Below are 27213 nucleotides of genomic sequence, written 5' to 3' on the forward strand. Positions count from 1 at the left end.
GAACGCTCTTTGAAGAAAAGACTGGAAACCAATGAAACGTGTCAAAATACATTCTCAGCATTTTAGGGAAGACGCTATAAAGGTAACATGTCTTTCATCAGTTCGTATTAAGAAAAATGCTGGATAATGAAAGCAGCCTTTTCATATTACATTCTTTGTTATTCGAAACGTATAACAAAAAGAAAGTTACATTAACGAGGCGAAATGCGTCGTATTATGGGATGAAATAGGCACTTAAGACACGAAAATCGTCTGATAATGCCTTCCTGATGCTGCATGACCCACACAAACACTGAAACATTTACTGTTTATAATGTTTTGGAAAAACTAATATAGCAGTGCCGGCTTCGAAGCAACGCACGACGTAAGGCTTTAGCGTCATCACCCTCATGATACCTCCATGGTTATGTGTCAGCAAACGCAGCAGCTCACCCTACAAACGACAATGACACGGTGATGAGCTCTTTCTGGTAGCTGTTTCTTTCGATGACCCAGTGGAAGCTATACGCGGCCAGGGAAAGCATCTCGACTTACAAACAACGACAACAACACAATGGCGAACACTCTATTTAAGCCAATGCCACGGCATACCCAGTGACTGCTGCATGCCGTCAGATGGCGTCAGAGACAGCGGCTTACCCTACAAATAGAAACGACAACACGATGCAAACTTCCCTCTGATGCCAGTGTTCAACAAGCGACTGTTGTTTGCCATCAGAGACAGCGTTCCACCCTAAAAATAGCAACAACAAAACCCAGTAGCTGCTGTATGCTGCCAAAGGCAGTCAACAATAACAAAACTGTAGAGAACTCCCTGAGGAAGTCGGTGCTAGCGCTCACCCCAGTGGCTGCTGTACGCTGTCACAGACACTGCGCACCAACACATCCAGCACCACCCACAACACCATCAATAACACCAACACGACACAGAATACCGCTGTTTCCTAGCCAGTACCTGGTAAATGCTGCCTCTGATACTGCACCCTCCCCCCTGCAAACAGCAACAATAACTACAACACTGTACAGGTCTACTTTTAGTAGGGCTGCCATATTCCTTCCCTATGTTTCCACTGAGAAGGCAGCTGTTACATACTTGTCTCCCACTGCATCTTTCTTGTTTCTGAATAATTCATCAGCCCTTAGATGCAGGGACAGTCACCGTTTCTGGAAAACTTTTAAGAAATTAGATATTATACATGGTAGTTACAATTAAACTTTCATTACTTGAGCCAGTACTCACCGTGCGGTAAGCCAGCTCTATACCAATGATGTTCGGACTGTGCACTGCAGGACTTGCGTTGTTATTGTCAGTGTCATGACTCGCTCCTAGGCATTGGTACTGGTATAGCGACGCAGGGCCGCGCGGAGTGGACGTGCGGTTTGGGGCATGCCACAGACTGCGCGGCCGCTAGGATCGAGTCGTCCCTCGGGCATGAGTGTGTGTGTTGTCCTTAGCGTGAGTTAGTTTAAGTAGTGTGCAAGTCTAGGGACCGATGACCTTAGCAGTTTGGTCCCTTAGGAATTAACATACATTCGAACATTTAGTGACGTGGGAGGATCTCGGAGCACAAGGACCAAGGACATGAAGCATGAATGGAACACGTCACTGTGATCAGCTTCGCCAACATGTGAACCCTGCTCTACAGGAGAGAAATGCTTTGGACGCAACTGTTTTGATGCACGATGGAGCTCCACCTCACACGGCTCTTGAGACCACTCGGTTACTCTGTAATACATTCGGAGAAAACCATATCACTGGCTGCTTTTTTCAAACTGCGTGGCCTCCAAGATCATCTGATTTCAAGCCGTGTGATTTCTGTCCGTAGGGTTACCTGCAGGACAGGGTTTATCAACGGAGCACTAACACACATCCCATATGAGATGTTCCGGATACCAGAAGACCAATCTCGAGTGCGGTTCCAGGCTGCCGTTCATGCAGATGGTCATCACATTGAGCAGCGTTTGTAGGCTGGAACTAAACATGTTACGCAGTTAACAAGTGTTATCGTCTAGTGTGGCAATTAAAATGACATTGTTTCAATGGTTTATTCGTTATTTCTCTGCCACATGTCCTCACAAATGTTTAGACAAAGTTTTATTGTCCTACGATCACTCGTTTTGGCATGGCGGCCGTCTCAAATAGCGAAAATTTAAAAGAAACAGCCCTATAAAATGGCTCAAATGGCTCTGAGCACTATGGGACTCAACTGCTTAGGTCATTAGTCCCCTAGAACTTAGAACTAGTTAAACCTATCTAACCTAAGGACATCACACACATCCATGCCCGAGGCAGGATTCGAACCTGCGACCGTAGCGGTCTCGCGGTTCCGGACTGCAGCGCCCAGAACCGCACGGCCACTTCGGCCGGCATCAGCCCCATATTTCCACTTTGATTTCTGATGTCAATTTGGTCTTAGCGAATGTCAAGACGAAATTCACTGGGACCTGTACTGTACACAGGCGGTTAGTATTCAGTATCACCATTACTCACTTGCAAAGCAGAATGGATTCACAGAAGAAAGCGATAGGAATTCGCAAGTAGTGTGTTGTGTCGAAAAACCAGCCGGTACTGCGCATGGCTACATCACGGGGTAATGGATGAAAGGGCTGAAGCGGAGACTACTGTGGTTCTTTGACGTTGGGTTCATCTTTTCATCTCGGCACACGCTTCAGGAAAGAAACGAACAGTAGAAACGACTTGGAGCGCTTTTGGTAAACTCCACACAGTTTCAAAACAAATTTTTTTACATTTTCCAAACACAGCTTTTCAGTCGATGTTTATTACCTGCTTTCTTTTACAGCAAAGAGAGGAAAATATTTGAAAAACTGTGTGTTATTAACTGATCAATAAGAAGATGCAGTGTAACACATCATTTCAAGCCTCATTGCTAGAGGCGGCAGCGGTGGTCGAGCGGTTCCAGGCGCTTCAGTCCGAAACCGCGTGACTGCTACGGTCGCAGGTTGGAATCCTGCCTCGGGCATGGATGTGTGTGATGTCCTTAAGTTAGTTAGGTTTAAGTAGATCTAAGTTCTAGGGGACTGATGACCTCAGATGTTAAGTCCCATAGGGCTCAGAGCCATTTTGAGCCGCATCTCTAGAGACAGCATCTGACTTCCATCTGCATCCCGCCTAGAGCTGACGCGTCCAGTAGCATATTTCTGTAATCCGTCTGAAGTGGTTTGCGACCGGAGGCTCATGTGCTAGCTTAAGAACTAGAGAGCCTTATCGTCGTAGCAGATTATTTCCGCTACCTGTTAGGTATAAACTTGTGGAAGCCCTGGTGGGAAACAGCACTCTCCAGAGAAGTGCTATTAGCTGGAGCAGGAGTTAACGAATGAGAGTGCTCGCATTCTGCTCCTGAGGATGAGCACCATGAAGGCCCAAACGTGAAAACAATTTCTTGGAACTGACCGTAGACAGCGAAATCAGAGAGTCTGCAAGGAGCCTTCCTGAATGTAGGTGTCAGGCCGCGGAGGAAGTGGTTTGACATTGTGAGAGTCAAAGCCTGCAAGAATTTGAAAGTAAGTTTATATGCACCGGTGTGAAATCTGGTCGGTTTTCCAAGTTTTCTAGCCAGGTGTTAATGTTAATTGTGTGTACATATGAGGCCTCTTATCATATCGTGAAGCTTTCGGCTACTTGGAAGTGATACAAAGAGACTGAGATGACAGTGTAGTGGACGGAAGCTATATGACAAGACGTCGCAGCATTTCATTTACAAATTAGTATATGTGCCTGACAGAAATGTTAAACACAAAATAGCAAGAACAGGATAGTTGTCATGTTACTGACATGTTAGAAGCTCCTCTTGACGTTTTCTTTTTTCGTTTTTGCGATTTAGGTTTGGATTTGAAATTCCATCTTATGCAAATCACAATGTATTTCTTTTTGTATTCTTCATTCAAAAACATATATATGACGGTAGTATCTGTTCCCGAAAGAACAGTTACCGTGGATGACCACTGCAGCTTTGCTAGAAATGAAATGATAATTAAATGGACACCCTAGCTGCAAGCAGGCGTTGATGTACTTCATTGGGGACATGTTGAAAATGTGTGCCCCGACCGGGACTCGAACCCGGGATCTCCTGCTTACATGGCAGACGCTCTATCCATCTGAGCCACAGCGGGCACAGAGGGTAGTGTGTCTGCAGGGACTTATCCCTTGCACGCTCCCCGTGAGATCCACATTCCCAACATGTCCACACAACTACATTCGCAGTGCGCTTAATAGATGTTTGCCCATCATACTCATTACTCGTGGCAGATTAATCTACCAAGTCCCGTACGAGTTCGGGCATAGCGTGTGCGTTCGCACAAGAAGGTCAATGGCCGGGAAGCCATATTGTAACTATATATGACGGTAGTATCTGTTCCCGAAAGGACAGTTACCGTGGATGACCATGCAGCTTTGCTAGAAATGAAATGATAATTAAATGGACACCCTAGTTGCAAACAGGCGTTGATGTACTTCATTGGGGACATGTTGAAAATGTGTGCCCCGATTGGGACTCGAACCCGGGATCTCCTGCTTACATAGCAGACGCTCTATCCATCTGAGCCACCGCGGGACTTGGTACATTAACCTGCCACGAGTAATGAGTATGATGGGCAAACACCTATTAAGCGCACTACGAATGTAGTGGTGTGGACACGTTGGGAATGTGGATCTCACGGGGAGCGTGCAAGGGATAAGTCCCTGTAGACGCACTATCCTCTGTGCCCGCGGTGGCTCAGATGAATAGAGCGTCTGCCATGTAAGCAGGAAATCCCGGGTTCGAGTCCCGGTCGGGGCACACATGTTCAACATGTCCCCAATGAAGTACATCAACGCCTGTTTGCTGCTAGGGTGTCCATTTAATTATCATTTCATTCAAAAACATATTTTGACGCCTATACATCATCCTCACTGGGTTCATTTTATTTCTGTAAAATATTACACAAAACTTTTTTGAAACTTAAAAAAAAATTCCAAATATTTTAAATGTATTGATCGCTGAAGTATATCATATTACTTTTATTACTAGTATCAGTCGTTAAACAACTATTTTCAGGTCTGAGAGAAATACTAGAAGCAGAAAATTGCTCCAAGTTAAACTGACTTCAACAAACTTCAAGAACATACGTATTTTAAGGAAATGAACGTCAAATAGTGATTACCTACCACTCACGCAAAGACTTTGTGTTTATGCACACTGTAGGCTAGAACGCCATTCTCTGATACTATTTATTGATACTACACGAAAACCGACAAAGTTCGGGAGAACAGTGTGCTGACCGCACGCTGCTTCATACCACATCCAGTGACGCCATTGGTAGATGATGAAAAGGCGGTCGACCGGTCAGGGTCCGTGAACGGAGTCCCAGAGTTGAGGATTAGATCCATGACATACGTTCACATATTTCATTGTGTGATAACAGATTTTCCGATATTAAAATCAAATACGCTAGCAATGGATAGCGCCAGGAACGGCCACTCGTTAAAGCTGAAATTGCAGTTGAAAACATTATCCATAGAACGTTGCTGAATAAATTAATGATGAGTGGCACAATATTCTGAGTGACTAAGTTCTATATTCTTGTAATTATAGCGGTAAGGAAAAGCGCTACAGTTTGTCCTGGTTGATATATTGGCAACCAGTGCTGTACAATCACAATAAAGTCATGAGATGTTAAATTGACTCTTTTATTAGAACATGTTAGGCGTTCCGGGATTACACTCATCTTCAGACGTCTGTTACAAAAAAGTACAAAACGTAAGTGAACACCACACTCATCACGTCTCAACGTTACAGAAAATGAGATCGGGACATATGAGCTACATACCACAAACTTCAACTCCTTCCTAACTAACCAGGCGTACAGCCTTGACAACTCAAAGAAAGTGTCCAATAACGTATGGCTATAACTGCGACACAAGCAGTCTTGAAGCGGAGCGTATACTGACGCTAAACAAGTCAACTAGCAGCGAAGTGCCCTCGATATGGGGCCCTGCATGGTCATGTGCTCCATGCGTTCACATGTAACTTAATAATAATATACGCAGCATATAACATCTAACAGGGTGTAATTACGACTAGGAACCGGAATAGTACTTCCGTACACGTTAACACTAAAGGACATTTTTAAAAAAAATTTCTAAAAAACTCCAACATTTTTTACATTGCCATACTATACCTATAGCCAGTAGTGGCACTAAGCACAACTCAAAACTATATGTCAATATAAAATAAATAATAGGGGGGAGTTCTTTCATGAATAAACCTTTCAACCTCTCAAATCTCTAAAAGAATACCACCAAATTAAATATAACCAACATTGTCCATCATAAACTAAAACCCTGTGATCAGCTCCTGTACACAAACGTCTTAGGCGCCATCTGTTAAAGCCAATGGCAGCCACGTCGGCGGCAGCCATCCGCCTATCGAATTACAGGCAAGTGATATTCATGGGCCATGATTGCCCAAATAAAAGTCTTCAAACAACAACTTACACCCCTCTACCACGTGGACAAAATTTAATGGTGAGAGGAAGAACATTTTCATAAAATCCCAAAACACACACGTGGGTTATACCTCACACATTCGTTATATAAACTAGTGGTACGACAATTGCCCGAGTCCTACCTATGCTATCCGGATAGCGGAGAGCTCTAGATTAAAAAAAAAAAAAAATAAAAATAAAAATAAAACATTAAAAGTGTTAAAAGTTTAAAGTCTAAAATCAATAAAATAAACCATTGTGTCACCAAGGACCACCCAAAGGGTACGGTGGTGAACAAATACGTATATGCCAACGTATCTACCCATCTAACTTTCCCCTTATGACGTTAAACTGGCCAACCAATCAGCATAAAACCTAGCCTATCACAACGGTACGCACACAGAACAGCGCCAGCTCCTATGAAATACACTATCATAATTTCTTATGAGGGGCTAACAGACACCAAATTCAAATTACTATCCGTTCAAACAAGACAAAAAACCAGTTGTACCCATAGGAAGCCTGTTCGTTAAAGACTGGGAAGGCAGCGTGCTGTATATGCGCATAGATCTCCATATCTTCAAGGTTATCTAAAATCTTCCATTTTGGTTCTAAATGCAGAATCCTTAGACTATCTTCTTTCGGGGCCAGTCTCCGTCATATGGCACTCCAGCCCACTACCCCCTACCCTCTGGCCAATGTATGTCCCAGTTGCTCGTGTAGACCAGTTGTGAAGTTGGTGTACAGCGTCGTTATATTAAATTTCCGCTACATAAGAGGTCCCCCATTGAAAACGAGTGACTGAGTGATCGTAGAAGAACGAAACTTTCTTGAAACATTTGTAAGGATATGTGTAAGAGAAACAACAAATAAACCACTGAAAGAAACAAATTTTGATTTCCACATAAAAAGGGTAAATTTGTTAATTGCGTAGCATATTTACGTCCTAGGTTACAAACGTTGCTCAGTTTGACGACGATGTGATTTCACCACAACCAGCATCCGCACTGGAGATTACTCTACCCTTGGGCGAAAAATTTCAGGCGGACCATGGGATGTTTAGTTGTCGTGACACAGCTCATGCAGTGCTTGGAGGTCACACTGTGCGGCCAGCATTCTCAACCTTGACAACAGTAACTTCTTAAACAATCTGTGGCGCAGTTGTCAGTCTGCCTATCCCAGGAACAATTTTCAAATCGCCAGTTAATTTGAATTTCCGGCTCATGTTCTTCAAGCTCGGTGCGGAAGTCGACGTCTTCGTGTTCGTCTAATGCTTTGACACTCACGAAGAGCAGCAGCGCTATTAATATTGTTTAGATAAAACAGCTTTACGAGTATCTGGTGTCAAGACCGATTTCGACTGTCTACAGCTGTAATGCTCACTAATGCTTGTGTTTTAACCCTACGTCGCCGCCCCAGTACCGACACCATACAGCAGTTCATGACACCAACACTACCAACAATGCAAAGGCTGCAGCACACAGTCTGAACATCATTCCTATAAAGCTTGGTACCTATTTGATAAATAATTTTCCGGCTCAACTAGCGAAAGTTTAATTACAACCACTCTGTATTCTATGTTTCTATGTTAATCAGCCAGGTATGGTATATGTGGCTTTTCATTTAATTAATTTTCTGGTCAGAGAGACCAGAAAGCGCTATTCTGCTGCCGGAAATTTTTTTCCCAGCACAGGCTTTTATAACGAGAGTCACTCCAAAAGAAATACACACTATTTTTGGAAAGATACAGTTTTCATTCTGCATGTGTGGAAGTTTTACAGTGTGTAGATACATCCTTCCTGCTTGTTTTCAAACTTAGTTCAACCTGTTCCCGCGAGTGGCGCCGTCACAGTATGTCTTCAAGATGGCTGCTACGCCGGCCGCGGTGGTCTCGCGGTTAAGGCGCTCAGTCCGGAACCGCGCGACTGCTACGGTCGCAGGTTCGAATCCTGCCTTGGGCATGGATGTGTGTGATGTCCTTAGGTTAGTTAGGTTTAAGTAGTTCTAAGTTCTAGGGGACTGATGACCACAGAAGTTAAGTCCCATAGTGCTCAGAACCATTTGAGCCATTTTTTTTTATGGCTGCTACACTTGGCGTTCGTCAGAAGCAACGTGCTGTAATAGAATTCCTGTGCTGTGAAAACGAGACAGTGGGAAATATCCACAAGAGGTTGAAAAAGGTGTATGGAGCTGCTGCTGTCGATCGCAGTACAGTTAGTCGGTGGGCAAGCAGGTTACTTGATGAAAGAGGGCACGGCAATATTGAGTATTTTCCTCGCAGCGGCAGGCCTCGTGCTGCACACACTCCAGACAATGTGCAGAGAGTTAACGAATTGGTGACTGCTGACAGACGCATCACAGTGAACGAATTGTCCCGCTACGTTGGGGTAGAGGAAGGAAGTGTTTGCAGAATACTGAAAGTGTTGGCGTTAAAAACGGTTTGTGCCTAGTGGGTTCCCAGGATGTTGACAGCGGCTCATAAAGTAACAAGAAAAACGGTATGCAGCGAACTTTTGGAACAGTACGAGAATGGTGGAGATGAATTTCTTGTAAGAATTGTGACCTGATGAAACATGGCTCCATCATTTTACGCCACAGACGAGAGGCAATCAGTGGAGTGGCATAATGCAAATTCACCCAAGAACAAGAAATTCAAAATCACACCTTCTGCTGGAAAAAGTTATGGCTATGGTGTTTTTCGATTCCGAAGGACTCTTGCTTGTGGACATCATGCCAAGTGGAACCACTATGAATTGTGATGCATATGTGACGACACTGAAGAAACTTCAAGCTCGACTGAGTCATGTTCGACCACATCGGCAAAAGCAGGATGTTTTGCTGTTGCACGACAATGCACGATCACATGACAGTCAAAAAACCATGGAAGCCATCACAAAACTCGGATGGACAACACTGAAACACCCGCCTTACAGTCCTGACCTGGCTCCACGTGAAACTGAAAGACTCTCTTCATGGAACAAGGTTTGAAGATGATGACTCCCTTGTGCACGCTGCCAAACAGTGGCTCCAACAGGTTGGTCCAAAATTTTACCGTACGGGGTTCCAAGACGGCGTAAGGCAGTTTAGAGGGATGGAAATTATGTGCAGAAATTAAAATATTGTTCCTAAAGCAAGTATCTACACACTGTAAAACTTTCAAAATGTAGAATAAAAGAAGGATTAAAAAAAGTGTGCATTTCTTTTGGCGTGACCCTCGTAATATTTGCGCATTAGTGGGAGCATTGTTAGTGACGATGTTAACAAGTTATTTTTTGCAAAAGTAAGCAACAATTTCTTGATTACTTACGTCATAAAACCACATTTTGTATCGAGATTACTCGTTGAAAATTACTACATGTTTGTGCCCAACTCCTAACTGCATCATAATTCCAGAAATAAAATTGTGCGCTATTTTGCGACTGCTGTCAGTTTTTGCTTTGACTTAGTGGCTGAGTACAAGCCTTTCAGTTTAACGCGTCTTCGGCGATTTACGTGTTCCTAATCTACTCGAGATATCCAGTCGGGAAAACAGGTACTATGGTTTAACGTGAAATACAGACCACGTGTTTTTCTAGCATCGTTAAGAAGTGATGATTAGATTGAAGGCACACTGAAAACTTCTGTTGTTCGAGCGGGCTTCCATTCCGCGAGACCTCGGGTTCCAGGCACGCGTTTTACTGCAGACTAGCAAGTCTGACATTTTTGCAGCTGGCTTCGGAGTACTTTGTCCCTTAGTACGAGTACACGATAACACTGGGTGATCTAGTTAACGAAACAGGGGACGTCAGCACAACTTAAGTCTATACACACAGATGGCGTTTGCTCAGTCTGGATCTAATCCTTATGCTGGACTATTGAGCACAGTTCCGATACAGCATGCCGTCTGGACGTTTCCTTGCACCTGCTCTCAGAAACTGAATAGCAGGACGCATAATAAAGCTTACGCTAATCGCAAACAACTGGCATACTCACGCACTCGTCGCACCGACAACGATGGCACTGCAGAGCCAGTGTGCGCATTTAGCCACGTAAACAGGACCAAGATTTGCTCGTAACGTAGTTAAGGCCCACCTGCTGTGTGATGGCATCAGCCGTCCAACAGTAGAAATAGATCTGGCTGCTGTAGAAGGGCAGGATCATGGCGTACTGCATGGCCGTGAGGACGTCCCTTATCTGTACACACGCAACAAACACATATACTTCCTATACTTCTTGCCAGAAGGAAGCAAACGTTGAGGAGTTCCTTGAAACATTAAGCTGATTCTTATGTTATATTGTTGATTGCGTATACTTAAACTTATGGCTTGACTTTTTTTGAGTTCACAAACATTTTATTTTTATCTGTTATTACTTTTATGTTGTAATTTCATGTACTGACACGTTCAATGACCTTGGAGATTTGCTCTTCAATTTGTTCCTACGGAAGTGGACGTGTACATAAGTAAACACATTTAGATAAACGACGCGACGGAAACCACTCGCATGACCACAACTTACATTTTATGGATGCATGCTGTAATATTTTGATATTACTGAAATTTAACACATCAGTGTTTTTCTCACACTTACACCCAAAACGGTACACTAAATTTTGGCGCACCAGACAAACGTGGCATCATTCACAATACTATCGGTTATGAAAGACCAATCAAGTAACCGAAGAAATTTAACTTCCTCAGCGGAGTATAACTTGTTTTACAAAAGTAGAAAAAGTCGAGAGTGAGCCAGAATAGCTTTCGCAAAAGAGATACTGGACAAAGATAAGCGTCCCACAAATATACAAAGCGAATGTCTTTGACACTCTCGGTCCTAAAATTCTGAAAGGAGCAGGGATCATTAGGAATACTAGCAACTGCAAATGACTGGTTCAGTCTATGTCAGTAATACAGAGTATAGAGTGCAGAGAGAGCATAGGACGCAAATGAAGTACAATTTTTCGAGTAACACATAAAATACATTAATAAAGAGGTTCCACACCGTAGCGTCTTTGAACGTATTGTTCTTGATGTTCAAGAATAACTTTCCAGGCAATGTTGGTCACAGGGATAACGCTAAAAATTTTGTTGATAGAATAAACAGGATAAGGTTGGTGCTTCTTAAATAGTACCAAAAGTTCGGCTTTCCTTTGGTTGGGATCGCTATATGGTGAGTTATGGTCAGCCGCATAATTCAAGCTTCTATCCTCTTGCATGTTCTGATATGGAGCGTTATCGAAGATGGATCTAGGAATAAGCTGGGTCTACACTTGTTTTGGTTGCGTGTGTGCTTCAGTTTTATTAGGTCTGCCCACATTCGTTCACTTTAATGTGTGTAAGGGCGCTGATGACCTCGACGTTGAGCGCCCATAAGTCCCAAGACACACACACACACACACACACACACACACACACACAAACTTGTTTTGGTAATTTTTGCTGTTCATAACTGTATGTTATTATGAGGTTTTGCTTTTATAGTCATACATCTGAAGTGAACCCAAAACGAAGCTCTTATCAGTTGCCTGCATACATAACAAAGTGTACTGGCACTTTTGTCTGACAGTACTCCTCACACACTGTTAATTTTCCAACATTTATTTATAGTGTAATGTGTACAAACAATCTCAATAAAGCACCGGCCACTCTGATTCTATGGCTTCAGTATGTCGTAGAACTCTAATGTGGTTTGGAAAATCATTTTTGCAACTAATGTCCTCTCATTTACCAATACCGATTGACACCTTTTAATACGGAATCCCAAAGACAGAACAAAGTTTGGTTTTTTGTCCCTCCTGAAGTCAAAAAAGCTATGAGGTTTTGCCAAAGATGGTATTTCCATATATTGTTCATAATACTGCAGTATTGGAGCCGATTACTACATTTAGCCTATTGTATAGTAAGAAGGTATCAATCTCATGCTCTTTTAGTGTTCTGGATAAACAATCACTGTTTGCACTACTTATGCGTTCTATGTTCGGTTGGCAAATTGGCACTGAAAACTCAATCTTACAAAGTTGCGGATCCTGAGAAGGATCTTTCTGGGTATATTTCCTCCTTAGATTCTGACCGAGAGTCATTTAAGACAGTTCGGTCTCATCTTAACAGTAGTTGCTCCTTATCACCACCCAGAGAACACGGAACACGTCAGGATAATGGAGAGGTAATATCTGCAGATGTGAGCAGCAGTGGTCCATCTGGCTAAATAGTGCTCACGCTAAAGTAATTCATTCACAGCTCAATCAAGTGATACGCCTCATCATAGATTGTCTTCATCCAACAAACACGCAATTGCTAAACGAGTGGACAAGAATAAAAAAACCCAGAAATTTCACTATCAGAAACCCAGGAACTGAGGTCGAGAAAACCTTCATGGCGCACAGCAATCAGTCTGCAGGACACTGACTTCAACATGTAAGAAGCCTGGAACGATGAAAGGCAGGAGTAGACGTCCTTAAAGCATCGCCAATTAATCAAAACTCCCTGGGAGTGACAGGCAGGTTTTCATTTACCACGACGACTCTGGTGCATACTGAATCGTATCAGAACTGATCGGAACGGATGTGGAGCATTGCTGCAGTAATGGAGACGGAAGTATTACCCTGAATGTGACTGCAGTGAAGAGCACCAAACAGTACATTACATAACATTGAATGTTCCCCCAGCGCATTCAAAGAGACAATGGAATACCTTCACAATTTGTCTGCTGAAGCTTCTGACAGGATTTTAAACCTGAGTTTAGCCCATTATGAACTTGAGATGGCGTGTAACTGTGTAGAAATGTGTATGTTTGTTGTAAATAACAATTTAGTATTTCTACTGTCATTATACAATAAATAATAATCTTGTTGTAAATTAAACATTTATTGTGGTCTCTTTGCTCCTTGTTTTCTTTATTGCAGGCACTTGAATCCAAATCTGCACTGCGTCGTACGCGCCCTTCCTTGAACGCTACTACTTCCTCAACTTTAACATTTGCATATTTCATCGCTTTCTCCGTCAGCACTGTCAATATTTACTCCTCCTCGTTGTCAACAAATTTAATACCTGCGAAGGTGCAGGAACACTGAAAACAGCGTACCTAGACGGGAGCATAGGATGGAAATGAAATTTGTTAGACATAATGACAGAGATGAGAGAGTCACTTCATTCCAAAATCAAGACAAATAAATAAACACAATGTGTACAAGTAGACAAACATAGCGCAACGTCAATAACAGGTTTGACCACCGTTTGGTGCAATACATACCGCAGAGCGGTCCGGAATCGAATTGATTAGATGTCTGACTTTGTCTTGAAGCAGACTGGTACGCAAATTTTGAAGAGTCACTTCCATATAATGTACAGAGTGACACAGAGGCAAATGGCGTTTCAGTTGGTCCCACACACGCTCAGTAGGAGACAAGTGGGCGGAGCAGGCCGGCCATGGAGGAGTTGGAACGTAACATATAAATACATTAAGTGTATTCGCAATTGCGAATATGGACAACTATCAGCTCTAGAATGGAATGACGACAATGAAAATTTGGGTTGGATATGGACCTAATATGAATTTCTCACTTATAGCGAGCGATGGCCTTACCATTTGTCTTCCCGCGCATGATTCACGACCAGACCCAAACTTCTATATGTTGTGAACCATGCGTCTACAATCTGCACTTGTACATCCATTAAGTATATTCCCGTATAGGTGAGACATCTTACTTGAAAGTCGCTTGCTCGGTAACGACGAATAAATACGATATTGCAGTGCCTGTGTGATTCTGAATTACGATGTAAAGTTCCTCTGGACATGCATGCATATCCAAAGGAACTTTGCATAGTAATACAGAATAACAAAGGCAATATCGTATAATGTAGAAAGTCTTGGGCAACTCGAGTCGCATGCGGATGAGCATTACCTTATTGGGAAAGTTCTGTGGTAGACAGTGTAGGACATGTCCCACATGTCGTTGAAAAATGCCATCAGCATAACGCTGACCCGTTAAGTTTCCATGTTCGCAATTAGAGGGGACGGGCCATTGTAGGCAATGGCCTTCCAGACCGTTACACCGGCTGTGCGGGCGGTGTGGCCCGCGAATGCGTGTGTGGAAGAGTACTGTTCACTACGCTGCCTCCACATCCGTATCGGGATGCATGGCTAAACGCCACGTAACGTCACTCTGTGGCAGTCCACGTCGTTATGGTTTGGCGCCAGTGTAGACAGAGTCCTTGACGTCTCGATGTTGACGGTAGTACATGACAAGGGCGCCAAGATTGTAAATTCGCATCCGCAAGACGTCTGGGAAGGGTTTGTGGATCAGCAGGCACCCGTACATCTGCTTGTATCATGGAGCTAGTCACTGCAGGATCCCTGGTTACTTTCTGCACGATCCTTCCATCATCTCGCCTCGTCGTCTTCCTGGCGCTCCAGACTGGTACGTTGTACCTGGATGCCATCTCGTATCCACTGCTCCCAACATCGTATGGTTGAACACTCCGAGCGATCGACCTGGCGAGCCACACGGTGTGTTGACCAGCTGCTGTTTTCACGCCGAGCATTAGGTCCCTCTCAGACTGGTTTAACTGTGACACCTGCCATTCTGCGTCTATTTCTCCTCGATTCAGGATATGGTCGTCACCAGTATCACTCGTCGACTATGCGCCGTTTAAATGAGGCTTCCTGCCCAATTGCAATGCCACTGCAGGGCCTATGGGCATGGGCATTGACACCAAACTTCTATCATGTACATAAGGACCTCAGTAAACTTATTTGCAAAGTTTCGCGTCTGTACCTTCCTTCCTTCTTGGTGCGCTGTTTCCAGTGTTCCTGAGTCTAATAATGTTCACTGCTCTCAATTGGAAAGTGGCTATTTCTGGTCACGTAACTTGGATAGTTTGTTTAGAAAAGTGAGAATTGCGTTTGCTTAAAATGGAAACCGTATTTGCTTAAGTAGCGGGCCCTGTGGACACTTGTGCTCACCTTGGTCTGGTGGTAGAGTCCCATGCAGAGGTTGAGCATGGTGGAGGACAGCTGCACCAGCACCATGGCGCTCATGGCGGACTCCAGGTCTCGCAGGAACCTGCAGCACCAGCCATATCACATCACACTATTGTCCCTGGAAGGTTACATCACCACTTCACAGGCATATGCAGTCAGAGAATGACTTTATTGAACTCTGAGTCTGAACACTGGGTGCAGAAAAATCTTACGTTAAGATTAAAACGTAAAGTAGAGGAGAGTGTAGTACCTAGAGGACAGTGTACATGCGAACTCACGATGTTTCTTGGTCGTTATTTTAATCTGGTGATTTGATAATCACATGAAGGAATACGCACTAGATATCACCATAAGTACGACGGCCGAAGTGGCCGAGCGGTTCTAGGCGTTACAGTCTGCAGCCGCGCGACCACTACGGTCGCAGGTTCGAATCCTGCCTCGGGCATGGATGTGTGTGATGTCCTTAGGTTAGTTAGGTTTAAGTAGTTCTAAGTTCTAGGGGACTGATGACCTCAGCAGTTAAGTCCCATAGTGCTCAGAACCATTTGAACCATTTGAACCTTTAGTACTTTCCGCCATTTTGCATAGTGTTTGTTGTTGTTACTAATGAGATCGTGTTTTTACAGAGTTTGTAAATATTTCAAGTGCAGTATAATACACAGTATTAAAGCTATTACTAAAGCTATTTGGAATACACTGTTAGTTCTTGAGTTACAGAATATTAGGCCACGAAAGTTCTACGTATTTTTGAAACTGCTTTTATTTCATGTGGACATTTAAGCCATACTTCGTCCGTCGACTACCATCTAGTATCTTGAAACAGCAGAACGTCTTTTTGCGGTATATAGTATACCAAGCTGTGCTACGAGTTACGAGTTTTCTGTTGACCAGAGATCCCGTTATCTGTGCTGTAGTGATCTTTTAAGGGCTACAGGTCAGCAATTTCTGTTAATCAGTACAACGGAAAATCAGCCAAAAGTTGCAAATTTCACTCTATTTATTTATTGTATGACTAGTTTCGTGCCGGGATCCATTTACAAATCATCATGCCAGACAGTCAAAACAGTATTTCCAAAAATACAAAAACCATTCCAAAAATAAATGCTTATTATGAAGTGCAAATGAAGTTACAACGCATACAGTTATGTATACGCTGTATCTGTTCATTTGCACTTCATAATACATATATATTTTTGACATGGTATTTTTGGAAATACCATTTTGAATATCTGGCACTATGATCTGAAAATGGATCCCGGCCGAAACTAGTCACAGAGGAAATAAAAAAGTTAAATTTGTAACTTTTTGTGGTTTTTCGTTGTGGTGATTTTTCTCGTAAAATGCTTGTTATTCTGTCTGCTGCCTGTCTTTTGACTCGTTATCTGTTAACTTACGAATGAATGTAATATTAGGGACTCTGTATGGATTCATGATAGCAGTTAGATGCGAGTAAACTTGGGAAAACACATTGTCACCTAGAGCATAAATGTCTATACTGCCTTATGATGAGACTTATCCCTGTATTGCAGTGTGCACTAGTTACTCTTAGATTGCAAGATTACCTGTCTTTTACTTTCAGGATTAAAATTTAATGGCTTGGTTCTTATTGCCAGCTAAGGGTGCGGCGCTATTGAGAGCCCGCAGTCGATGGGGAGTTAATTGTCTTGTCCCTACTTATTATTTCGAAATTTCATCCACGCCAACCATTACCTGCATATGTGAGACCTGAGTTTCTCCTGGCGTATAAAACTTTCAAATAACTTCCGGGAATTCAGCCAGGTAACACTTTCAGCGACTGCTGATATTTCGGCTGGAGAACACCCCGCCATTTTAGTTTGCCTTGAAAATAGCGGGGTGTTCTCCCGCCGAAATATCGGCGGTCGCTGAAAGTGTTACCTGCCTGAATTCCCGAATGTTATTTGAAAATTACTTGTATAGTCAAGCGAGCCTTGCACTACGCTTCGCTATCTACCACCCACTCACATAATAATTCATTTAACTTAAAGAATAAAGAAATATCCTTTACATAGAACGTGTGATATTTGCAAATAAACTGAGTTTCGTTAATATCTCACCAGTTTTATGTGTCTCTGCAATGCAAATTGGTGCTAGATTCCATCAGCTTTAGTTATAAAATGCATTTAAGTAGTAAGTAGTTTTTGATAATACTCCTGTTTATGTTGGTTTCCTCACTGAATGTTGGTGTGTAGTAGATGAACAACGTAACAGACAAACGACTAAATTCAGTACTAACAAAATTTTCTCGATTGTAACACATTTAATTGTAATACAATATTTTCTCTATGCTACATGACCATTTTGTACCTTGAAACAGTTTTTTCCAAATTTGGAAAAACTTTAGTTTTCGGAAGTAAATTTTGTAAATTAAGAAAAAATTGCAGCACATAAAAATGAATGCTATCACCATTGAAAAAATGAAATAAAAAAGAACATTAAACTTCTGTTGCATGCTCAGCTAGAGGCGAAAGTCTGGAAAGTGTTCCAAGCTACAAACTCTCCCATACTGTAAAGCGAAAATGGTAACTAATTTCTTTATATTAACCTAAACGAGAAGGAAATTATTTATGGTGATGATAATTTGCATCAATTAATTTAGTATTCATAGAAAGTTATACTATTGGTCGCAAAAGGCACGTGATGTAATAACTTAAAAATAATATTTGGTGGAAGAATTTACAAAAACAAATTATCCCAGATGGACAATTCACCACAACAAACTGGACAAGCAGACAGTAGGTTCAAAATGGTTCAAATGGCTCTGAGCACTATGGGACTTAACTGCTGAGGTCACCAGTCCCCCTAGGACTTAGAACTACTTAAACCTAACTAACCTAAGGACATCACACACATCCATGACCGATACAGTATTCGAACCTGCGACCGTAGCGGTCGCGTGGTTCCAGTTGTAGTGCCTAGAACCCCTCGGCCACTCCGGCCGGCCAGACAGTCGGATTCTGGGTGTCTGCAGCATATACAGATATGAGTCGGAGCGTATTGAAAACTCAAGATAGATGAAGTATGGAAAACCAAGCTACATAGCTATCTTCATCGTAAATTCTCTTCTGCAAACTGGAAAATCAAAACATCTTACAGAGATTCTCAAGAACCACAAAATTCTCATAATGGCCGTACAAGAAATCTGATTCATGGATGGATACTGTTTTGATTTGGAGACTTCAGGATATAAAAAAGAAAGATAGCCAAAAATCTTGTGAAAAACACACAGCACCTTGTGACGGGCTTCAGAATAAGCAAAAATATTTTGTACTCCACCATCGACTTTGAACCACAATATGAAAGAATCTCCACACTTATCTCCAGATCTGCTAACATAGTGTTCACTGTTATGAATGCACATGCCTCCGGAAATGAAGACAATAGAAAGGACAAGGAAAAGGTGAAACATTTTTGGGACCAAGTTGATGCAGTTGTTCAAAAAATTCAGGAATAACACAATGTTCTGTTTTAGGGGCGACATCAAAGCCCAGATAGGGAAGGAGAAGAAATACAAAAAATTGTTGGAAACTACGCTGCGCTTAACATAACTAACCAAACTGGCATCAGACTAATAGAATTACGCCAAGCATACAACATGATTCTGAAATCCACAGCCTTTAAAAATCTACTTCGAAAACAGAAAACATGGGTATCACCAAACCCATACCTACCCAAATTCCAACTTCATCACGTTGCAATGAAGTTACATACAAAACGTCAAAAGCCCTCAGAGAAACCAACCTAAACTCTGATTAATACCTTTTAAAATAAAAATTGAACTCATATCCACAAGGAAAAATGGAACCAAGGACTCCAAAAGATCAAAACACCATCAAGAAAAGATAATAAACACCAAGGAGTTTTTCCTCGAAAAGACATGCAAAACCAAAACTGGTATGAATTAAAATAAGTCTAGTAAGTAAAGCTGAACAGTTAGCTTACATGACCAAAGCCAAAAAATATACCTGGTGGACAGAAAAATGTGACAGATTCTATGAATTAAAAAGAAAATCATGGCAAAAATGGCAGTCAACAGAAAAATGAAAATAACAGACAAAACTTCTTAAACAACAGAAAATTGGTGATCAAAAATATCAAAAGAATAAAAAAAGCCCAAAAAGACCAATTCCTCTTAAATAATAACTAAGACTAGATCAAAAATAACACAAGAGCCATTTGTAAGACTTTTAAACAAAAAATAACCGACTACAGCTCGCCGACCCTATAGTTCCATGCCAAAAGCAGAAAGATAGCCAGCAGCCATAGGCAGAACTGCAAAATGTTGGCAAAATGTTTCAGAAACCTTCTCAACTGTGAAGAAACCATAGAAAATTGACTTTATGACCTCAACATTAACCAACCCCAACTCTGAACCATCTTCCACTGTGTAACCAGAGACAGTCATTTCAAATCTCAAAAAATATAAACCCTCAGGATAAAACTAAACCACAGCTTAACTATGGAAAAAAGTCAACAAAAATGCTATACTCTCCATAACGTCTTTGAAGAAATTTGGTTAAATGGAAGAGTCCCAGATGAGAGGAAGAAGGCTCTCATAACAAATGGTCTAAAACTGACCCCAAGAACTCCAGAAGGATTTCACTCCTAGATGTAATAAGTAAGATTTCCTCTAAATTTATGCTAAACAGGGCAGAATCCCATCAGACCATCAACATGGAGAATACTAAGTGGGTTTCAGGAAGCGAAGCTCCTGTCCAGAACAAACCTCTAGAACCTCATGGCCTATCAAAAACCAAGAGCAACATCATGTGTTATCACTTTCATTGACGCAGAAAGCGTACGACACAATAGACGAAGACTCCCTCCCCTGTTTGCTAAAAGAATTAAACGTAGACAACAAAACCACAAACCAAATCAGAGAAACCCTTTACGAATACAAACACCAGACCAACTGATGGGAGAGACTCTGGTCCTTTTGCGATAAAGGCAACTGTACGGCAAGGAGACGTTCTCGCCTTCTCTCCCCCCTCTTAGTTAATTGTGTCTTACTAAAAGTAGTCAGACAGTGAAACACTAAGACCCATAGTGTACTCGAACTGGGAACAAAAAACAAAGGCATCAAAGTCAATTTTCTAGGCTTTGCCAATGATATGGTCCTACTAGCCGAACCTGGGAAGAAGCCAAAGAACAGATGCTCAACCTATAAAAACAAGATGAAAAATAGGTCTCAAAGTGTCCTCTGAAAAGAGCAAGATAATGGTAAACACTAAAAAACCACCAAAACATGTTAAAGTGGGAGAACAAAAAATAGACACTGTCAAATATCTTGGAGGATGAATCAACTGGAATAACCTCGAGAAAAAGGAAGGGTACCTCGAACAGGTAAAGCTGAAGTGGCCTTCAAATTCATCAAAAACACATACCAAAAAGTTCTCTCATGGACTGCAAAAATAAGACATTACTATACAGTAATCAAATCGGAAGCCCTGTATGAAGACGAAACCTTGTATATTACCAACCATGGCCCAGTTGGAACGCTGGAGCTAAAAAAAACGAAGATATTAAGAAAAATCTTTGTTCCCAGATTCCGCAACACAGACTAATTCAGATAGAAAATGAAATCCTTAACCAAACTACCGAAAAACTCACAGGCACAACGTGGAAAAGAATTGATTTTTATGGACACATCCTCAGAAGGAACCCAAATAGATTAACAAACAAATTTTGACTACTTTGGCAACAAACCAAACTGACTTAAGGAAACGGAGAAGGACTTAGGAAAACTCCAGATCACAGAGAATATGCTCATAGATAAAACTGAAAAAGATATAAACCCACAGACAAGAAAAAGAGATTACAAGTCAAAATGAAAACCAAACGAACAATCCAAATCTCTGAAGAAGAAAGGATACCAAGAACAGAAAGAATGAAACAATACCAGGATAACAGAAAGGCGGAGAGCACTAAAAATTTATTGATATAACGCAGCCCAAAGTAGAGTGAAACGGAAGAAGTATAAGAATTTGAACTTAAATCTTAGGAAGTCTTTTCTGAAGGTACTAGTCTGGAGTGCAGCCTTTCACAATAGGGTGAAGAGACGATAAGCAGTTCAGACAAGAAGAGAGTATGATTTAGAAATGTAGTGCTAAAAAAGAATGCTTAAGATTAGATGGGTAGAGCTAGTAACTAAGGAGAAGATACTGAATCACAAAATGGTTCAAATGGCTCTGAGCACTATGGGACTTAACATCTGAGGTCACCAGTGCCCTAGAAGTTAGAACTACTTAAACCTAACTAACCTAAGGACATCACACACATCCATGCCCGAAGCAGGATTCGAACCTGCGATCGTAGCGGATGCGCGGTTCAAGACTGAAGCTCGTAGAACCGCTCGACCACAACGGCCGGCAGATACTCAATGAAACTGGAGAAAAAAGAAATGTATAAGCAGCGTGACAAAGAAGGGATTGGTTGATAGGTCATCTATAGAGGCATCAAGGAATGGTTAATTTGGTTATGGAGGGAAGCATAGGGACAAAAATTATGGAGGGAGACCAAGACCTTAAACAGGCTCAAATGGATGTAGGGTGCAGTAATTGTTCAGATTTGGAAAGAATTTTACATAATGCCCTAGCATCGAGAGCTGCTGAAATCCATCTGCGAAATGAAGTTCACAAGAACAACAAATTTAATCAGTTAATTAACTAATCAAAGAATGTTATGTTAATGGGCGCCAAGGACATGAGAATTGACGAGTTAAAAAAGAAAATAATATTCAGTGAATATTTAAAAAATTATTAAACGATTTGTAAATAACTTTGAAATTAAAGGAAGAGATGGGACCTGTATGACAAAATCCCTCGTTTTAATTTCGAAGAAGCTGAACATTAAACTTCGTGTAGTTTGTACTATGTCCCATCCTAAACACTATTACAGAATCCAGCAACATAGGGACGTCTGGAAGACCAGATTACATTTCTTCGCATCTAATACTTTATCCTTATAGAAAACGGATCTACTCTATGCACTGAGAACATGGGGCTGATTATGAATTGTATGTGTCGAAATTTATTAGGAAGTTCTTCTTTGCTTTGAATATTTTCAGTACCATTGCTGCTTTATGCAACATGATTCATTTGCGAGTTTGTCCGCATTATCACTGTATGGATGGTTTCTATCTTTTTGTATTTACATACACCCACATTTTATAGCTGTTTTTTTTTAAAATAGTTATCACTGATATGACTATCAGATTCGTCGTATGCATCAGACGTAGCCCTTCTAATGGAAGCACTATTACGATTTCATTAGCAAATTTTGTACAGTATCCTTGGTTGCGGAACTGTAACTCTCGTTATTTTCACACGATTGTGTGAATGGTATTGTTTAACTAAGCTAAACTTACTTTGCTTTTGACATCTTCTGTTTCCTTATCTGAAACATGTTTACCAAGAGTGAAATTTATCATGTGTGTACCCGCCGTTCACAAAAAGAATGGAAAGATACATGTACAATCAAAAGAATCTTGACAATGCGCCTGAATTGGAAATGTAGGTTAATGGCGTGATCACACGATGAAACGTCGACACAACGTTACCACACATTACCTCGCAACGAACGGTTAAAGTGCCGAAATCAGAATCGAAAAACCAGGAATTACATAGTGTATTAAAGGCCTAAACAAAACTCAAAAAATACGTCCTTGACAAGGTTTACATAGTAAACTGCTGAGAAGCTAAACAATAGGAAAAAATGTGTCGAAACGATTTAAAGCATCGGCAAATGATTGCTAGAAAACATGTATACATACTCAATCAATACACATACTGAGACAATAGTTAGAAGGCAATATAAAGAAACTTTTTACTTTATCCATTTTGTTTTCTCTTTCCAAATCCGAAATACTAAATAAATCTAAAACAATTTCATTTTCTTCCTTGAAAATAACTGACTGTTTCCACTTTAAGGAAAAGTTATTTCATGAAAATAATTTCGTGGCTTAATATTTTTACTAGGCGAGTACCCTGCGTTGCCCGGCTGTGTGTTTATTCCAGTCTTCTATTTGTCCATCTTCTTCTACCCCTTCTCTCTATCCACTTTCTTCTAACGCTCTGTATCCCTCTCCTCGTCCCCCCTCCCACTGTCCATCTTCCCTTCCTCCTCCGTCCATATGCTCCTTCCCCTTCTATCCATCTTCTCCTCCCTCCCTCCTTCTCCCCTCTATCTGCTCCGCACCCCATCTGAGTCCGTCTCATCCCCTTTTGTCTGAGTCCATATCCTCCTGCCCACTCTCCGTTTGTCCATATCTTCCTACCCCCTTCTCTCCCCACGATATCAACCCTATCCCAACAGGATCTTGCTGGTTCTAAGCTCCACAGTACTTCTTTCCAGATGGTAAGTAGTATGTGTAGCAAGTTTGATTTAAATCGACCAAGAGTTTTCGGAGGAGCTTTCACCCATGGCTTCGCCCGCGTGCGCACACGTCACATATATTTAGCATGTTTCACACATATTTGTAAACATAGTTCACCTACGTCCCTAGCGAATTTCGCCCTGCGGTTTCGTTGTAACCCAGCTTCATATTTATGACAACATATCTCCTGAACCAGTTGTCGTTCAGTTCTAGCATTTTATAAGTACTTTCAGCAGCATATGTGGATACTGTGTGCGAAGTGTTTTGAGAATGCCGTTAGCATCAACGAAGTTATAAATGTAAACTTTCAATGTTTTTGACGTCATATCTCCCGAAATATGTGTCGTACAATGGTGTTATTTTGCAGGTACGTTCAGTGGCATATGTGAAAAATGTGTGCGAAATGTCCTGCGAATGAATTTAGTAGAAGAGAAGTAACAGATGAAAACGTCAAGCCTGGTGCGACATTTTTACTGCACAAATAGCGAAAATGCAATAAGCAATTTATGTTTCTCTTTTGATAATTTCGTGGGGGCTGTTATCGTGAAAAACTTTCACACGTGTTCTCAGTAATCTATAAAGTTTGTTACAAGCCACTAAGTGCTCTATCGTCAAATTCCGTATGAGTGAAATCTTGATATTCATGCGTCCCCTCTCCCATTTGGAAGATAGGTGGTTCTTAACCCCACAGCGATCCTTTCCAGACTCTAAGTGATATGTGTACCAAGTTTGGTTCAAACTGGTTTAGAAGGAGATGCGGGACATACATACAAACGTACTCTTTTTATTACATATATGAATTTATGCCCAGTGAAGGTTTTCCCTCTACCCATGTATTGTAAAACCTCTCATTTTCTGCTTTCAGCCTCCTCTGCGAAATAACGCTCAAGGAAATACTGTCTAAGTAGCCCAAAAACATTTGCAGTGCGAGCCGGCCGGTGTGGCCGAGCGGTTCTAGGCGCTACAGTCTCGAACCGCGCGACCGCTACTGGATGTGTGTGATGTCCTTAGGTTAGTTAGGTTTAAGTAGTTCTAAGTTCTAGGGGACTGATGACCTCAGCAGTTAAGTCCCATAGTGCTCAGAGCCATTTGAGCCATTTGAACCACTTGTAGTGCGGAACGAAAATAAAGGAAATAACGAAGTAATAATTAAGAAGGAAATGTTTCAAATGGCTCTGATCACTATGGGACTTAACATCTGAGGTCATCAGTCCCCTAGAACTTAGAACTACTTAAACCTAACTAACCTAAGGACATCACACACATCCATGCCCGAGGCAGGATTCGAACCTGCGACCGTAGCGGTCGCGCGGTTCCAGACTGAAGCGCCTAGAACCGCTCGTCCACCACGGGCGGCCAATCAAGAAGACATCAGCCCAGAATGCACTACTATGACGTGAGTGAGGTCACCGAGAATAAACTCCCGATTTTATCAGACGACTCCAAAGTGCTGCCTCCCCTCACCATTAGCACCAATACTTTCGACCCTGGAAATCTCGATAGGATTCCTCTCCTTACAGTCATTTGAAATGTACTATTGAATGTATTGCAGTTTCTTTCTATTCCTTTCTATCTCCCATTATGTCCCAGGAGACGTTATCGACCTTTATACAAACTTACTTTGTGATTTTCTGGTGGCTGTTGATGCAGGCACTGAGCTCCGCATACAACATTTGTCGCATCTTGAGACCCGCGTCACCAGACAGGTCTGCTGCACCGTCACCGGCGAGCCGCAGACCTGAGACGCGTTGACCCAGCAGCTGCAGCAGGGCTCCCACGTACAGCATGGCCGCCACGAAGAAGCCGTCCAGTCCGATGACGATGGGGACCTGTGTCAGGGGCACAGCACACTGGAGGGCGTAGAGCGCAGCATACGCCTGCGGCCACTGCGACCAGTCCACACCGTGAATCTGTACCATCGGCAGCATCTTCTGGTCGCCGCCGGCCAGCAGCGGCGTCGGCAGCCACAGCAAGATGACGACGAATATATAGGCACTCAGTGACACGGTCATCCGGCGGGCCCAGCGCCGTGCGGACTCCAGCTCGGGGCGGTCCAAGTAGTCGGACGCCATCAGGTCCAGATCTCGCACCAACCGGTAAAATGAGAGCCTCTTGCTGAAGAAGAGCCCCGCCTTGACCATCCCGGAGAAGACCTCGAGCGTGTGCAGCAGCGTGTATGAAATGCTGTTGACATCCCCTCGGGCGGTGTGAATGCTGACGAGACCGACGGCCACGTAGGAGACGGCGCACAGCTGCACCAGCGCCACATACAGTAGGTACGGGGTTCCCCGTCCGCGAGGCCACATCCCGGCCACCGTCAGGTACAGCACCTGGCCCGCCAGCGTGCGCCCACTGCCATGTTGCACCTCCTCTTCGGACCACGGCTTCTGCAACCGATGGAACTGAGCAAGTGAGCGACAGCTGCTCCGCATAGCGAAGTGGCGCTGGCATTCATTTTGTAAGTGGGCTGCTTCTGTGTTGGCAGAACTGTGTAGCGCTTTGCATTGGATCTTTGACTGCGCTTTCTTAGTAAGAGACTCTGTGGCTGGGTGGACTCCTTGTTGGAAGTTAATCGCCATAGTGTTGGGCAGTTGGAAATTAGTCGTCAGCAGTGATGGATGTTAATTGAGAGAAGTTAGCATTGATGGAAGGTAGAGGTCTGAAGTGTTAGCGTAGGCTAACGATCTGTACATGTTAGACTTGGAGATTGAATATTATTCATGATTATAAATCTTTGTACTGGATGTCAATGACGATTTAGATTCGTGTCTGAACTGGATGTCACATTATTAAGGTAAAAAATACAATATTTGGTTTGCAACCGAATCTTTCCTTTGCTAACCACATGCCTATTAGTAGTTAGTGGCTTTAGTAGTTAGGATCTTTTATTTAGCTGGCAGTATTGACGCTCGCTGTATTGCAGTAGTTCGCGCAATGAAGATTTTTGTGAGGTAAGTGCTTAATGAAATGTATAGGTTAATGTTCAGATTTCCTTTTAGTCAGGGCCATTCTTTTGAATTAATTATTTGAAGTCAGGTTGTAATTTTTTTGAGCAGTCAGACTGCGTTGCGGTAGAATATTGTGGGTCAGTGGTGACATGATAAGAATAAGTAAAGAGAAAGTAGGTTCACTTGCATTCAATTTCACTCAGCAGCTTAAGTAAAATATTTTAATAAAGAAGTTTCAATATGTTCTAGAAAACTACTAGGGCGTGCTGGAAAGTAACGCCTTCCGAACGTTTTATGTGAAAACTCTTAAAGCTTTTTAAATAAAACTTGATTAACATTATACATCTTCAGCCTCCATATCTAAATACATTCGAAGACAAAAAGTAGTATTGACGCTCACTGTATTTCAGTAGTTCGCGTAATGAAGATTTTTGT

At 42.2% G+C, this 27213-nt stretch overlaps 1 protein-coding gene across 1 annotated transcript in view; it reads right to left on the minus strand.

Moving 5' to 3' along the window:
- LOC124775982 (odorant receptor Or2-like) overlaps positions 1-26262 on the minus strand; it is a 52213-nt gene extending 25951 nt beyond the window's left edge. The window contains exons 1-3 of the mRNA XM_047250823.1: positions 25451-26262; positions 15421-15520; positions 10555-10656 (exon numbers count right to left, since the gene is read on the minus strand). Of these exons, the coding sequence (XP_047106779.1) occupies positions 10555-10656; positions 15421-15520; positions 25451-26262 (1014 nt within the window). The remainder of the gene's footprint in view (positions 1-10554; positions 10657-15420; positions 15521-25450) is intronic.
- Positions 26263-27213: the final 951 nt, after the last annotated feature.

This window comes from Schistocerca piceifrons, chromosome 2 (assembly GCF_021461385.2).
Source record: "Schistocerca piceifrons isolate TAMUIC-IGC-003096 chromosome 2, iqSchPice1.1, whole genome shotgun sequence".
Classification (NCBI taxonomy): Eukaryota; Metazoa; Arthropoda; class Insecta; order Orthoptera; family Acrididae; genus Schistocerca; species Schistocerca piceifrons.